The following is a 13,843-nucleotide window of genomic DNA, read 5'->3' on the forward strand; positions in this document are numbered from 1 at the left end:
CATGAAAGGTAGTTGGATGTGCTCTGTGGACCTGCTGGATGCTTATTTCCAGATTCTAGTGTTGAAGAGCCACAATAAATTCCTGAGGTTCACAGGTGGGGAATCTCATTACCAGCACGCAGTCCTTCCCTTTGACTTGAAATCTGCTGCAAGAAACTTCTCCAAGTACATGTCAGTACTAGTGCCTCATCACTACAGACAAAAGATCTACATCTGTCTCCTCCTTGACGACTGGTTGGTAAAAGACCTTACTTAAAAGAAGACATATCAGGACTTCAGCATCAATTTTACATCACAAAAGTTATCTGAAGCTTGTAATCAACTATGCGAAATGAGCGTCAGCCCTCTACAAATTCTCAACTATCTGGGAGTGACTTTAACACAGAAAAAGAGGAGTGTTACTTTGAAGAAGAGAATATATATACTATTTAAAAAAAATACCAGTACTTTTAGCAAGATTCCATTCCCTACCTCTTGGCAGATGTTTTCCGTTATGGGATGAGTGGCCTCTTGTATTTTTCAAGTACCCAATGCACAACTTCATGTGAGTCCCCTGCAGTAATGCAAGAAACATTATTGTAAAAATAGGTGGGAGAAGGAGCTAAGATAGTCAGTATCATGTATTGGTGCTAGACAGCTAATCTTCTGAAGTGAATTCCCTCTCATCAGGGTCTTCGGACTCAAACTATTGTCCTAGATGCATCTTTGATGGAATGGGGAGCTCATCTGCAGTAACTAACGCTGCAAGGATAGTGGCTGAATAAGAGCATCTCTGTCACAATAGTGTTCTGAAAGGAATCCACCTGTTTTGAAGGCCTTTTTACCTTTCTTAACAATAAACAAACTCCTGAACCAGGCAAACATCTTGACCACAATGCACTACCTGAACAAACTAGGTGGCGCCAGATCCAGTGGTCTATCTCTGGAAGCTCCAGTGATTTGGCACAGGCTCCTCGCAAGGAATTTATCCATTCAAGCTGTACATCTCCCAGTCCTTAAAAACTGTTGGCAGACATTCTGAGCATATACTTCAATACAAGGATGTCTCACAAGACATCTTCAAGTACTGGGAATTTCCTGAAACTGTTTTCTTTGCCACTGGAAGTTGACACTTGACAGCACATCTGTACCTTACCCATCAGATATCAATTTTGAGCGATGTAGTGAGCATGCTTCTTAAATATAATGGCCATCTCTGTTCAGTCAATAATATATCAACTAACTATATTGGTAGTGAGTTGTGTTCTTATTCTCTTTTTAGAGATGAAAAACATCACAGTTTTTATTTATCCATTCATAGATTACAATCCTGTGTTTACACGCCCCAAAATTTTAAAAGGAGAGCACAAAGACGGAACACCAGCATCAAATGTTTCTTTAAACTTAAATGTGCATAGGTACTGGGCAGATTACATCCAGGGCCCGTAGCTTTCAAAGGTGTTTCCTTTGATTCCGCACATTCTAGAAAGGCTATATCCATGCCAGAAAAATCTATAAATGCATTTCACTGTTGGCTTACCTGTTTTGGGTTCATGATCTGTTGAGCCCTTGGTGATACAAAGACATCCAATTAAAATAGCTACAAACAATATGCACCTTTATATCAGCCGGTTTATCATCTATTATACAAAAGATCATTAAGTTTGAAAGTACAACTTCAACCCCAGTTACACATGAATAGGTTGGAACCATTACTATACAACGTCATGTCTGCATCGTGACAGCAAGAGTCACATCAACATCTCCAGGCATGGAGCTTCTTTGTGCTGTAATAAAGCTTTTGAATGGTTTTGAAATGCTACAATTTTTAAATAGTAGTATTAACCAGCTTACGTCCTTTGGTAATAGTATCTGCCATTCTTTCAATATCCATAAATACTCAGACGTTCAGATGATTTAGCTGCAGCACCTTCTGAACAACAAATTACTACAAAAAGTTGATAAAGTCAGTTTATATCGGTTTGTATTTTATCATCAACCCCTTGACGGCTGGTAGTGCGAGCGGGGGGAGACGAGGCACACCACACAGATGCACTTGCCCGTCTACACGATTGTGCATGAATCCGACGCCCACAAACATAAAAAATAAAAATACCTGGTCTCCAGAAACATGCCTCCGAGGTTTCAGGAGGAGTGGGATTGCCGCCTCTTCCCTTTGGCTGAACCGGTAAAAGGAGGCAGCCAGGGGCGGAGCTTGATCAGTATGATTAGGTGAGCTTCAGATTTCCCAACAATCACGCTAGGACATCTTGTTAAAACACATTATAATTATATGAGAAGCAGAGGGGAGCTTAGAAGTACTTAAAACGCAATGTTTTTCAAACTAATCAACATTTTTTAAGGTCTTCAAAACAAAAATGAGAGCGAACGCATGTGTTTTTGTCAATGTAGACATATAAAAATCCCAGATGAAATCCGACAGGTACTTCACTTTAACCGGCCAGTATCACTTGTACCCAGCTATTTACTACAGAGAACATTTTGAGGGGGATGTAACTCCCCAAACACCCCCTCGAAGCTACGCCGCAGAAAGCAGCAGTCTGTTACCCGTCACAAAGTGGAATGGGGTCAGTGAGACTGCTGAACCCACCCCACACTGTGATGAGGTATTACTAATTGAGTCTCTGCCCTGGGTACTTAAGGACTTAAAACTGAATTGCCTAGGTCAGAGTCTGTGTGACATAGTGCCTCATCATAATGATGGGTACCTTGAGGTGCTTTGCCAGACTTCTAACACATGTTCAGGCCAGCAAAGTTCACCTGGGGCAGCCAGGCACCTGAGTATTTAGCACATGTATATCACCTAGCTGCCTGACCTGAACTTAAAGAGTGTCTGTCAGGCTGACCTTCATGGCTCTTTATGTCTCCCAAAAGGTGGGAGGTGGGGCCTTTCAGCCCTTAAGGACAGACCACTGCTGCATCAAGCATTGACTGAAGGATTGGGGAAGCTTCTAAATGAATAGTCAGTATTACATATCTGATGTAAGAATGTTTTTAAAAAACACATTATGACCACTGTGTTCTTCTTGGCCCAAACCCTGTAATATAATTATCTGATAAATAGGGCACCAAGAGTGTGGAAAATCTAGGTAGGTGAGAGTTAACGTGTATCAGTGAGTAACCATTAATTTTAGGTATGTAGTAATTCCTGAGCCATGACTTCCATATCAGCCTAAATTCTCAAAATGGCCCGTCTTGCAGTAGGAGGCTCTAAAAGGTGGAAAGTAGAGAAATGTGGTAAATCTGTAAATAATAAGCAAATGAGGCTTGTCTGTATTGACCATCGACTAAGATCAATGACCCGGGTGCACATTGTGACCCAGTAATAAAGTTTCAGATATAGTAATGCCCAACTTGAATATCAGATGTTACCACACAGTCATTTACAGTATGGACGCTTACAACGCTGTTATTACAAAGCGTTGTTCCTTTTCAACTTGTTGGTTATCTATATATCTCTGGGTAGTTCAAGTTTTGCCGGGGAGCAGTTCTTTAATGTGGAGCACCCTGCAACACTCTGAATCTACTCCCCGGTCTATCATATTACTAATCTCAGACAAAGACATATTCAAACTTACAGCAAGCTGACTTCGAGAATGATGAAGATAGGGCCTATTTAGATATTGAACTAGCTAGTGATATAAATAATTGTAACTAGGTGGAGGTGCACCTCTTTGTACCAACAGCTCATCAATGCCACGTTACCGCCAACACTCAACTAGTCACATAAAAAGGCCTCCATTAAAATGAATGGTTTAAAGCTATACAACAGTAGCATTAATGGCACCAGGAATCATACCATAGGTTAAAAAACAAACTAGGGCAAGGTCTTGCACTCAAGAAGATTATGATCAGATAATCTAATTCATGGGTCATTTAAAGCTTTAGCCATAGTGCAGAGTCCCAAGCACAGCTTGGTGAGCCACCTTCGCTACTCTAATATGTGAATGCATGGAAATAAGTATGGTTTCATAGAAGAAGGGCAGCTGGGAAACCACCTGAGTATAAACTTGTGCAACAAAAGTTACTTGAGGAATAAACAATTTGAAAGTGTGCAGTTGAACATTTCTCAATAAAATAGTTCTTCAATTATAAACTGGAACCACTTGTAATCTTTCATAAGGTTTTAAATTTACAGCTTTATTAAAGTGATAACGTGATCGCAAATTGAGTGAAGCAGAACCAGTTCAATAGTGTGTGTAATTCTGAAGACAATTGAAGAGAAGTAAATTTTCTGAAACTTGTACAATTCTATGTTCCCGACCTTTCAGGCACCACAACAGTAGACAGGTATTTGGTTCCAGTTGCCATGCTCGTCAAAACTGCTTAGAGCCATTGTAATTTAAGGGTAATTGTTAGAAATGGTGTCTCTAGTTGGCAGTCAGCTACGGTGTCGGGAATATCCACAAACAGTACCTTGGATTTCCAGGGTGTTGTGATCCTCGCGGTGAGCTCCGGAGAGCAGCGTCGCGGTGTCGGTTCCGGAGTCGGTGCAGGAGTCATCGGGCCCTTGAGGTCACACGTGTTGTGGATCGAACTCCAGGCTGATGAAGTCAGGTGCACCGGCGTGGATGGTGTCGGGGTTGCGGGACGATGCAACATGCGGTTCCCACAGGGCACGGTGCAGGCAGCTGCACAGTGAGGGCGTCCAGCAGCGTCAGTGAGACCAGGGCTGCGGTGTGAAGTGGGACGGTGCGACGTGCGGTGTCCACCGGTCACTGTGCAGGCAGCGGGGACGTCGTTGCTGAAGTGCATCAGTAGGCCCAAGCCAGTGGTGCGGGACGGGAAGGTGCTTCGTGACCCTCACGAGCAGTGTCTGCAGGCCACGATGCAGGCAGGATGCCTGGTGACGACACAGGAGTCGATCGTGCTGGCGTCGGTGGACTGGGGCTGCGGTGTGGGACGGTGCTTCGTGTACCTCATGAGCGGTATCCACAGGCCACGGTGCAGGCAGCGGTGTAGGTGTCAGCAGGAGCGGCAGCATCGGGGATCCTCAGGCTGCGGTGTGAGCAGGCGATGCCGGAGAGCGGGGCCCACAGGTCGCGGTGCGAGCAGCGGCTCGGTGAAATCATCCAATGACTGCGTCGGGGAGGCCGTCTTTGGTGTCCCTGAGACTTCCAACAGGAAGCAAGCTCTACTCCAAGCCCTTGGAGAATTTCCTCAAGCAGGACACACAGCAACGTTCACCCTTTGCGCTCTTTTCAGGCAGAAGCAGCAACTGCAGGCTTGTCCAGCAAAGCAGCACATTAAAGGGACCGTACTCCTCCTTCAGCTCTTCTCCTTTCAGAGGTTCGTCTTGATTCCAGAAAGATTCTAAAAGCCTGGGGTTTTGGGTCTTCTTATACCCAGTTCTGCCTTTGAAGTTGGCAAACTTCAAAGCAAAGTCTCAAGTGTTTGCAGGATCCTTCCTTGTCCAGGCCAGGCCCCAGACACTCGCCAGAGACGACATTGTGTGAGGGCAGGCACCTTTCAGGTGTGAGTGACCAATCCTCCCTCCCCCTCCAGCACAGATGGCTAATCAAGATAAGCAGGCTATACCACAGCCCCCCTTTGAGTCACTGTCTAGAGGAGAGGTGTGAACAGCCCAACTGTCAAACTGACCCAGACGGGGAATCCACAAACAGGCAGAGTCACAGAATGGATTAAGCAAGAAAAGCCTACTTTCTAAAAGTTGCATTTTCAAACTAACCGTCTAAAAAAACAACTTCACTAAAAGATGTATTTTTAAATTGTGACCTCAGCGAACCTAAGCTCCACATTTTTATCTGCTCTCAAAGAGAATCTGCGCTTTAAGGATATTTAAAGGCAGCCCCCATGTTAACCTATGAGAGAGATAGGCCTTGCACAGTGAAAACGGAATTTGGCAGAATTTCACTGTTAGGACATATAAAACACACTAGTATATGTCCTACCTTAAACATACACTGCACCCTGCCCATGGGGCTACCTAGGGCCTAACTTAGGGGTGCCTTACATGTAGTAAAAGGGAAGGTTGATGCCTGGCAAGTGAGTAGATTTGCCAAGTCAAATTGGCAGTTTAAAACTGCGCACACAGACACTGCAATGGCAGGTCTGAGTCCTGTTTACAGGGCTGCTAATGTGGGTGGCACAACCACTGCTGCAGGCCCACTAATAGCATTTGATTCACAGGCCCTAGGCACATCTAGGGCACGTTACTAGGGACTTATTAGTAATCAAATATGCCAGTTATGGATAAACCAGTCCACAGTACAATGTATTTGGAGAGCACTTTAGCACTGATTAGCAGTGGTAAAGTGCGCAGAGACAATAAACCAGCAAAAACAGAGTCCAAAACCAGGAGGTCAGAAGGCAAAAAGACAGGGGAGACACGCTAAAAAGCTGCCAGGTCTAACAGTCATCACCAGGAGAGGTATAATTTCATATGAAGCAAGAACAGACCATCTCCAAGTTGTAAAATGGAATGGGTTTTACTGATAGAATCGCGGGATGAAAATAAATTTAGCTGGGCAAAATTGCCAATTATATTTGTGTAGAAACGAGGAATTCATTCTGCAATCGATATCAAAAAGAGGTTAACAAATTAGGTTATATAATAAATAAAAGTTTGTGTAGCCTGAGTGAGAGAAGTAATAGCGTGAGTCATCTGTTGAATAAAAATATTTGAAAAACACTTACTCATGAATGGAAACAAGTGCGATTGGTCTGTCTGTTATGGGAAGAAAGTCAACTGTCAGTGTGTTTCTTCAAGATTAGTTCATTTTTGGAAGGGACTATACAGTAATGTGAAGAAGGTAATTTACTTAAGTAAGAGTAACAATGAGCTGGAACCTATGAGAAAGGTACCAAAAGTACAATAGGGTCACCTAAATGGAGGGTGAAAGCTTAGTAGTGGTTAAAAATTGAGGGCAATAGCTAACACATAGAAAGGCAAATGTGCTTACCATCTGGGCTGCTGAAAGTCATCTTGAAAACTAGATTGTTGTAGTAATCAGCGTCTCAAGCACAGTCTGGTAGAATGTGGGTGCGTGCAAAGAGCATTTCTTGTGTCAGAAATGGCCACCCGCTAGAGAAAATGAAAGAAATACTTCTGAGATGGCATGAACACTCAGATGCATTTTCTTTTCCATTCCCAAGTATTAGCACTACAAAAAAGGGGGAGAAAACAATGTTAAAAATGGGGTGTCAATTGCAAAGGATTGATATGGGAAAGACCAAATAGCTGTATTGTCGGCATTGCTAACAGGCTTGAGGCTGCGCATGAGGAATGTAGATGTGCGATACATAACCACTCTGTATAGCCACCCTTCTGAAGCGCTGATGTACTGTGGAGAGCTATTCGTATTGAGTAACGTCAAGCATTTGAAAGTCACAGCAAATGTGAGGCGTTGTTCATCTTTCTAATATAAAATTATTAAAGAAGAACATGGAATATCAATATATCAGATCTTTGTGACTGGGGGTGAATGTTTGCATTGTTCAGCATTCCGTCCATCATCTGTTCTTTTTGTTTTTGTCGCCCTAAGTAGGAACGGTGTGCCCAGACACGGGTCCCGTGCGCACTGCACCACTAGCCTGGCTGATGAGGGGTATCAGGGGGCTACCACGCACAGAACCCTTGGTACTTCTGAGATATAACTAAGATGCACAACTTTAAAAAGCAGACGTACAATACTTACAAGAAAATGTGGGCACATTCCAGTCCCCATGTATAGTGTGGGAGACCTTTGAAATGGTGATTCAGGGTCAGGCAATCTCTAAGATAGCAAGAACAAAAAAGGAAAAGAGACGGCGACCCGAGGCCATAAAGCAAGACATACAAGACTTAGAGAATGAGGACTCAAACCAGACACAAGTACAGTGGAGCCATGAGCTCGGACTCAGAAACTCACTTTTTTTCTGTCACTTTTGGAAGACTTAGCCAGGAAACATGCACTTTGCAGGCAACACCAACTTGATGATGTTGGGGATAAAGCGGGCAGGCTTCAGGCATGACTGGAGAGGCAAGACCAAGATAGGGGAGTTGTGCTGCGTATTCAAGATAGTAAAGGGAATCACCATGAGTCAGCAGATGAAATAGCGGAGGTCTTTGTGCATATTATGAGACTCTCTGTACAGACTTTTCTGGGGTCACATCTATAGACTGCGACGAGTTCCTTAGAGATATCAAAGTCCAAACCATGTCTGACGCGGACAGAGACGCACTAGAGAGTGCTCTATCTGAAACAGAAATTCTAGAAGTCTTGAGATCCGTGCAAGTTGAGAGGGCATCAAGCCCCAATGGCCTACTTGTCGATATCTACACACCTACTGGCCATGTACCATGCTGTTGTACAGATGAGCGAACACCCCATAGACTGGCAACGATTGTGGTGATCCCCAAGAAAAACAAATCGCTTATGGAGTGCTCCTCCTGTCACCCCATTTCACTACAGAATGTAGCGGTCAAGGCGAAGGTATTGGCATTGTGGCTGCCTAAATCGATCACTTCAGTGATACACCCTGATCAAACAGGGTTTATGCCTCATAGGGGGAAACGTCTTAATTTACAACGGTTGTATGAGATCCTACACTTGACTGGAAAAGTCGTGCAAGATCCTGCCATGGTGCTGTCACTGGAGGCACAAACAGCCTTTGACAGTGTTGAGTGGGATTTCCTGTTTGCCCCTATGCGTCGTTTTTGCTTCAGCACTAGCTTTTGTGCCTGGGTTCGCCTGCTGTACACAACTCCAGTAGCAAGGTCGAGTTTAATGGAGTGTTCTCCAGGCAGTTTAGCTTGGGTAAGGGCACTGGTCAAAGATGCCCATTGCAGCCCATGTTGTTCACTGTGCAACTAGAACCTCTGGCGGCCTGGGTGTGGGAGCATCACCTATTTGGGTATAGAGGAAGACGATGACTGGGAAGAGCGGATCTCCCCAGACAGTGGGGACAATGTCCTTCTCTACCTGAGCAACCCTGCCCTACCTATTGGCAGAGTTTTACAGATTTTTCGTTTACATGGGGATCACTATGGTTAGCGTCTAAAGTGGGATACATTGTGTTTGTTCCCACTGATAGCGAGGGGTGAGTGCCATGTTTGCCTAGGGTCATATCACTACCCATACAACCAGACGGAGTCACCTATCTGGAAATATACATTACTAGAGATGCAGTGGAATTCTTACAAAATAATCTATCTGCAGTTCTAGACAGGCTCCAAGACGATGTAGGCGAGGGTTTCCCAACCTTTTGACTCCTGAGGACCCCCACTGAATCACTAATGGAAGCCAGGGACCCCCCCAAGAAATTTGTACGATTTAAATTTCAAACATTAAAACAGTAATTCGCAAAAAATACACAAACAAGTACACGCTAAACAAATACTCAAATTAGTAAACATATTATTTTATATTGGAAAAAATTGGGAAAATTGGAAAACTTTAATAGGAAAGTTGGTGCTGCATCTTGGCGACTAACTTTTCAATGTTTGGTTTTATTTAGGAAAGCCGAATCCTCAAGTCACATTCTACATTTCCCAAGCGATTTTTGTTTTTATTTTTTAGATACATAAACTTTTAAATTTAATGTGTGGTGGGCAAATGAAGTAAAACCATAAAGGCCTCTCATCTCCCTATAGCCTCTCTGTCACATGTATTTAATTTGATTTATAGCACCTCACATACCAGTGTGGGGTGTCAAAACACTTTACAGGGGAAACACAAACTCAGGATTCAGAACATAACACAGTGGCTAGCCTTGACTTTAATAATAGCATACTCCTATGCAAGCAAACTTTTTTTTTTTTTTTTCAGTAATGAAAGAATTGGGTCACCACCAGTGGTGAGTGGTCAGAGATTCCTCCAGCTCTGTGTCTGGAGCCCCAAATCAGTGTACCATCGTATGGTGGGTCATTTCATAGACCAGTCGGGAGACGCTGAAATGGGTCGCCGAATTTTAAGTCTGTTGGCGGTCCACAGGGTTACGTAATCTCCAAAGATCCAGACGGCCTACTGCATCCAGGAAGGCAGGCATTGGAGAGGACCTCCCCTTGCTTGTTCTCGGGCCTGTTATATCTATCATAGGGTCCACTACTGCATTCCAGTGCGAGCCCATAACCAGTATGCCTGGAGGCATTTTAGGTTATAGACTGAGCAAATATTTGAGGCTCAACCCTGCCTGCTTCCGGATTGCGCTGCATGCCTCCCTAGGGGATCATGCCAGGTAGCCTGAGGGATATGTGGAAGTGATATTTTTACCATTATTCCTACTCCTCTGAAATCTGATGTAAAACCTGCATGTGGTGTCAGTGTGTACTCCGTTCTGCTTAAGGCTGATAGTTATTACCCTTCAAGTGGGTCACCTGTATGAGAGCTATATCTGGGGAGTGTCTTTTTAAGTATTGCATTACCATGGTTCTCTTGGTTTTACTTCCCAGCCCATTACCATTCCAGGTCGTTATCTGTCGCTCAACTTGGGTGGGGGATCCCTTCCTTGGGTATCCATCATCTGTCTTGTCTTTTGCGTCGTAATCTTTCGGTCCATAATGAAGCTCCCACTCAGGTCTCCAACACTCCTCGTGTGACCTCCATCGTGCCCCTGCTCAGTATTGTACCACTTCTGAAGTAAATAGCAATAAAAACTAAAATCGATTTTTGCATTGAGCTTGCCCCCAACTCCCCCCTTCTTAGACCCCCTACAAGGCAAACCAAAAACTGCCCACCACCCCATCATGCAGAGTGCCTGTCGCCCTAAGAAAACCCTGTTACTTTGAGAGTGCGGCTTGTTCACCACTGAGTAAACTGTTACTTTAGCATTAAATCATCAACCATCCAGATTGTAAAATACGTTACTTCAGCTACTCCCCTCCAAAACGTTTGTGGCCCTGTGCAGTCTCAGATCTCCTCACCGCCACTGTTCGAGTGTAGCAGTCCATTAGCACACCTGTGATGTCTCGATTTAGGAGCTCATCCATCTCTTCCAGGTTATCCCTGGTCCTTGTGATCTCGCCCTGGGGAGCGGCGGTTGTCTTGTGGAATGGTGTTTTTCTTGTTGGATTTGTGTTTCTTTTGCACAACTCGCCAGCCCTTCAGCCAGTCCCATGTTTCCTCAGGTGTCTCAAAGTGCCAAGTATTGCCATCAGACATGACTTGAAGTCTTGCCTGGAACATCATCATGTATTTTAAGTCCGCCTCTCGTAGGGCTTGCTTGACCTCCAGGAAGCTACGTCGTTGGCGCTGGATTTGGAGTGTATTAGTCCCGAAAAACAGATCGCCATGTTTTCATAGTGGATGACACCTTTCGCGCAAGCTGTTTGTAGTATGGTATCCTGATCCCTGAAATTGAATATCCTTGCTATGATGGTTCGAGGCAGGGCCCCCAGTCTTGGCAGAGTGATCAGTGCTCTGTGAGCCCTCTCAACTGTGGAAAAAGTGGTAGAGTCTCTTTGGTCTGAGGTATTTATTGATAAGGTCCTCCACAAATAATTTGACGCTAGCCCCTCGGCCTTCTTCGGGATCCTTACAATTCTAATATTAGTGCGTCGTGCCTTTCATTCTTGATCTTCCAGTTTTGCTGCCATCTGAATAGGCTCCTTCTCTAACTTTGTAGTACCCTGCAGACCGACCACATTAAATTCCGTCTGTGACCTTTTACAGCAGTTTCTGGTAGTCTGCCCGTAGGAGTGCTATGTCAATTGTCACCGCATCCAGTTTCAGTTCTATGGTCCCCTCTAGGTCCTTAATTGCAGCCATTATTTCTTTGAGTGTAGTTTCATCCTCCCGGGGCTGGCTTGCCACCTGCCCCGCAGATGGCCCCGTGCCGATGAGGCCAGAAGCACCACTGCTTATCTGTCCATCTTGTTCCCTTTTGTGGGCCCCAACCATGCCGGGATGGATGTGGGCTGCCCACATGATCAGTTTCTTCCCCCCGAGAGCTAGAGACTCACTCACCAGGGTCCCATAACCCAACACTGCAGGTGTTCACACAAGGGGCAATGCGGGCAGTGGAGAACTCCTATCCCATGAGTCTCCCAGATATTATAGGTGACCAGCCTGCCCTGACTTTCGCTGGCTATACTGGCGTGGCTTGCTGTCGCCCTCAATCATCGGTCCACACAGGCCCTAGTCATAGGCAGCGTTGTGAATGTTTCAGGTCGCTAACCTTCTTCGTCCCATGTGGGCTGGCAAGACCGGCAGTTGCAGGCACTTGGGCCGGGTGTCCAGGCCTTGTTCCTTTGCTTTGCTTTCCTTCCCCTTCAAGACAGTATGTGTGATCGGAGTTATTTCAGCAATGGATCATCTCTAACAGTTTTGACTTGTTTCTCACATCATCCTTAAAGCATATAATTTCCTGATCCTGTTTAGGACATTTAACAGGTTGGGAATCCTTACTGACTGTTGGAGAACAGTAGGTTGCCATTAGGAGTAAAATGTAAATGAGGCTGAAGTAGGAGCTCAGCTCTTAAGCTCCCTCCCTCTCTGTCTGCTGGCTGGTTCTGGCCTTTTTTGTACATTCATGTCAAATAATTTCTGCGTCTGTGGAACTTTAGTTTGTCAGGTTTATTTTAACTAATCCCACTTTAATCATATAAACACCTTGAAGAAACCTAGATGAAAATGGTCTGTTTTGGGAGAATTTGTTGGTTGAAGCAGACTTACTCTTGCTGCCCTTGTACTGCTTTTCTATAACCTGAATGTTGTGTTTGTGGCAAGAAGCGTAATGCTTTGTGACTGCAATTTGTTTGCTTTTCACACAGGCAAGGGATAGAAAAGAGACCCAAGATTTATGTTGCATGAAGCAAAGTATCCAGCTGCACACAACAGTTGGTAGACTTGGTCAAAAATGAACTTGAGGCAGAATGCTTAGTGACTGATATAACCTGTCAGGGTTTTCTTCGTACACATAGTTTAATACTCTCCTTTCCATTTGGTTGATTGCCCCATCATAGAATGAAGAATACCAAATGTCCATTTTGAAAAAGTGGTTCCTTAAACGTTTGGCACCCATTCCAGGCACTTTTATGTGCACTCACCTTTGTAGAAAGAGGTTGTTCAAAGTAAATGACTGAATTCAATATGTGTATTGCCCCACTTGGTGTTAAAACTAATGCAAGTTACTAAATTGATGTGTACGCATTTTGCTAAACATTTTGTTTTAACAAGGAACAATTTCAGTTTATGTGCTCTGTTAGTGTATGTGATGTTAAATGGTTATATATACACTAGGAAGTATTGTTTTCCTTTATTTTAGGAAGATCAGAGACACCAGGATGAACAGTTGGTTTCCTTCGACAAGTAAGTTCTTTCAAAATTGATATTACAATGTTGTATACGTTTTTCACCACCATGAGTATGGCCATAAAGCTTGATGTCACTTGTTTATTAAGACTGTACCTCCATAATCAAAACCCTGGAAGAAAACGGAAGACCACCTAAGTTGTGTAATTACAACTTCAACATGCAGCAAAAAATATATTAAAAACACTAATACAAAGGGGGTGCATGAATCAACATGTTTTTATTGAGTATTTGTAAAACATAAACCTCGCTTCAGAGCAGAACAATATAATATTTACCAACGTGCACTATGTGCCTCTCAAAAAGCTCCATGTCCACAGTGTTTGTCTCTATATCTGCTTCTCTCTCCAAAAGTGGAAAAAGTATTTCTCGGATCAGAAATGAATATCACTCAGACCACAAATGGATATCACTTTTGACAAGGATGTTCCCTCTTCTACTACAGTTATACATATAGTGCTACTTATACCACCACGCCTAACAATTTCTAACTTCCTGTCTTTCCTACACACCTATTCTATTCCCTAATCTCTCTGTTAATCTTGTACAACACCTCTGTCAGTACCACCCTTCACCTTCATCTCCAAAAT

The 13,843-nt window shown here is 44.0% G+C and overlaps 1 protein-coding gene across 2 annotated transcripts in view; it reads left to right on the plus strand.

The window, feature by feature from the left end:
- The window catches only part of STX12 (syntaxin 12), a 177,938-nt gene that overhangs the window by 88,098 nt on the left and 75,997 nt on the right, over positions 1–13,843 (plus strand). For both annotated transcript variants that reach the window (XM_069225102.1, XM_069225103.1), the window contains exon 5: positions 13,207–13,250. In XM_069225102.1, the coding sequence (XP_069081203.1) occupies positions 13,207–13,250 (44 nt within the window). The remainder of the gene's footprint in view (positions 1–13,206; positions 13,251–13,843) is intronic.

The sequence above is a fragment of the Pleurodeles waltl genome, chromosome 3_1 (genome assembly GCF_031143425.1).
Source record: "Pleurodeles waltl isolate 20211129_DDA chromosome 3_1, aPleWal1.hap1.20221129, whole genome shotgun sequence".
Lineage (NCBI taxonomy): Eukaryota > Metazoa > Chordata > Amphibia > Caudata > Salamandridae > Pleurodeles > Pleurodeles waltl.